The sequence below is a fragment of the Juglans microcarpa x Juglans regia genome, chromosome 3S (assembly GCF_004785595.1).
Source record: "Juglans microcarpa x Juglans regia isolate MS1-56 chromosome 3S, Jm3101_v1.0, whole genome shotgun sequence".
NCBI lineage: Eukaryota > Viridiplantae > Streptophyta > Magnoliopsida > Fagales > Juglandaceae > Juglans > Juglans microcarpa x Juglans regia.
Window position 1 is genome coordinate 13,096,586 of NC_054599.1, and position 3,006 is coordinate 13,099,591.

Consider the following 3,006-nt stretch of genomic DNA (forward strand, 5'->3'; position numbering starts at 1 on the left):
ATGCTACGGGGGTTACCCTCGGCGGTTGTCTATAAAAGAGCTGGGTGCCCAGTGTAGTTTCATACAACAACATGACACTTGGCCACTGCAGAGAAGGGAATATGAATGTTGCAAACAGTGTATTTTTGGAGATGGTGGACAAGGCCTTAAAACCTAATGTGATCACGTATTCTGTTTTGATGAATGGGGTCCACTATTTTATAAAGGGGTTGCACGAGGGTTGTGCATTTGAGACTTGTATATCATTTGTCTTAGAAAAGGAGATTTTTTTTTTCAAAAAGAGCGGAAGGTCACATGTCCAATAATGACCCCCTCCCATATTTATTTATAAGAGCCCTCACTTGTGGCAGAAGAATACTGTGATAACAAAACAAGGTCCATGGGTAACCCTACAAAACCACAAACCAGAAAAAAACCAACTATAACAAGCCTATGGAACAAAAAGGAAAAAGAAAAACCACCACAAAGAAAACCAGACCTAACATCGTAAAGAGGGAAGACCCAAAGAATCGAAACGAGTTAGACCTCGAAGAACCCGAGGCATATTGTAATTATTAGAAAAGTCAATTCAGCACCTGAAGCCCCTTCCTTGGCTAACCAATCCGCCACCCTATTACCTTCATGAAAAACATGCGGGAAACGATAATGAATTGTGCAAGATAAATCAATAATTTCCTCCCAAAAATCATCTAGGTACCACACACCACATCTCCCTCTAAGCCACCATAGAATCCATTTCAACTATCACATTTGAGATGTTCAACAATTTGCAAATTCTTAACCCGTGAAGGAGTGCCATGATGGTGCGGAGAAGTTTTTGTTATCTGTGATTTATGCCAAATGTTCCTAGGCGGAAAGGCGATACCTGTGGGAAGATCTCAACATTAATAATTTGGGGTCAAAACCTTGTGTATTTGTGGGAGATTTTAATATTATCCGGAATGATTCAGAAAGGAGAAGAGGTAGATCTCGGCCTAATGTCGTTATGGATGATTTTAATGATTGGATTCACCAAGGGGGTCTTATGGAAATGGCTACGAAAGGGAGTGTTTTCACTTGGTGTAATGGGCAGTCGGGTTTGGCCCACTCGTGGGCGTGGCTTGATCACGCTCTAACAAATAGTTCTTTCATTAATTTGTTTCCTAATGCTATTTGTTCTTATTTGTCGTGTTCTACTTCAGATCATGCTCCCATGTTCATCGAGTTCAAAAAAGATCCTTTCTCTTATGGGCCGGCTCCGTTTCGTTTCCAACAAATGTGGGTGGATCATCATGGTTTCCTAGATTGTGTTAAGTTTGCTTGGAATTTACGGGTGAAAGGTTCTGTGTTACAGATTTTAAGCAGGAGATTAAAACAGACAAAGGTGATAATGCTTCAGGAATGGAACAAAAGGGTATTTGGCTGCACTTTGGGTCGTATTGATGCCCTTGAAAAACAAGTTGAGGTGATTGAACAACAACTTCAAACGAATTGGGAGGTAAATTTGGAGAGGGATCTACAAGAGGCAGTCTCGGATCTAGCTAGTTGGAGGCGCCGGGAAGAGATCAGATTGGCACAAATGACTAAGTCGAAATGGAAGGTGGAGGGCGATCGTAACTCAAAGTTTTTTCATGCTTGTCTTGCTAACAAGAGAATCAAAAGAGTGCTAGAAATAAGATCGAATGAGGTGGTTCATGAGAGTCCAGAAAGCATACACCAAGGGGCAGTTGAGTTTTTTCAAACCTCACTTCAAGGAGAACCACTCGTAGAACAACCTAGACTGGAAGGGCTCATTGATCCGATCATTTTAGAGGAGGACAATGTCTCCCTGCTTCACCCACCTACGCTAGAGGAAGTGTTTGAGGCCTTGTCATCCATTCCAAATCACAGTACTCCGGGCCCTGATGGGTTTGGATCGGGTTTTTATAAAAGCAGTTGGGAGGTGGTTAAAGTGATGTGTGGAAGGCAGTATTGGAGTTCTTTACGGCTAAGCACCTTCCTAAATTTTTCACTGCCTCATATTTGGTTCTTATACCAAAGATGGAGTCGCCCACAAGTTTTGATAAGGTTCGGCCCATCAGTTTTTGTTTTGTGTTTTATAAAATTTGCTCAAAGATTATTGTCTCTCGATTAATAGGTATATTGCCTCGCTTGATTTCTTCAGAGCAATGAGCCTTTATTCCTGAAAGGAGTATTTTTGAGAACATTAGCCTCACCCAGAAATTGGTGCATTCTATTAATAAAAGTATTCACGAGGGTAATATTATGCTGAAAGTGGATATGGCGAAAGCTTATGATCGGGTGGACTGGGGGTTTTTGATAACGGTCTTGCGAAGGTTTGGTTTTTCCTTTCAATTTTGGTGATTTGATTTATTCATGTATTTCTAGCCCTTGGTATTCTGTCATGATGAATGGTACCATTAAGGGTTTCTTTCCGGGCGGTCGAGGTCTTCATCAAGGTGATCTTCTGTCTCCTTATTTGTTTATCATTCAACAAGAGGTCCTATCCCGATTGATCCATAGGAGCGTCCGAGAGAGTTAGTTTGGCCTTTTCTCTCAGGCCTGAGGTATGCCTATTGTCTCTCATTTGATGTATGCTGATGATGTCATGATTTTTTTTAATGGAAGTCAGAGGTCGGTGCGGGTTCTTCAACAAATTCTGAGTCAATATGAGAGGTGGTCGGGACAAACTATCAATGTTCAGAAATCTGCTTTGTATTGTTAAGATAAAATTCCTACTAGGCACAAGCAGCGGCTTTTACTTCATACTGGCTTTATGGAGGGGAATTTCCTTTTCAAATATCTAGGAGCCGATAATTTAGGGGAGATTGGGAATTAATTCAGTCATCACCCCCTCCCCTGCATCCTCTGTTTCCATTCCTATCCTTTCCACAACAACAGTAATTTCTACAGCAACAGGAGGTGAAATTTCAACATTATCAGAAGCACTCGGCTCTATCTCCTGATCTTCTACCAGTTTCTTTGTCTCCCGAATGACCTTTCCTACCAACTCGACTTTTCCCATTC

At 41.5% G+C, this 3,006-nt stretch overlaps 1 protein-coding gene across 1 annotated transcript; it reads left to right on the plus strand.

The window, feature by feature from the left end:
* Positions 1-985: 985 nt before the first annotated feature.
* Positions 986-2,704, plus strand: LOC121258703. The gene is made up of 2 exons (XM_041160245.1): positions 986-1,887; positions 2,608-2,704. The coding sequence occupies exons 1-2, from the start codon at positions 986-988 to the stop codon at positions 2,702-2,704; spliced, it is 999 nt and encodes a 332-aa protein (XP_041016179.1).
* The last annotated feature ends 302 nt before the right edge of the window (positions 2,705-3,006 follow it).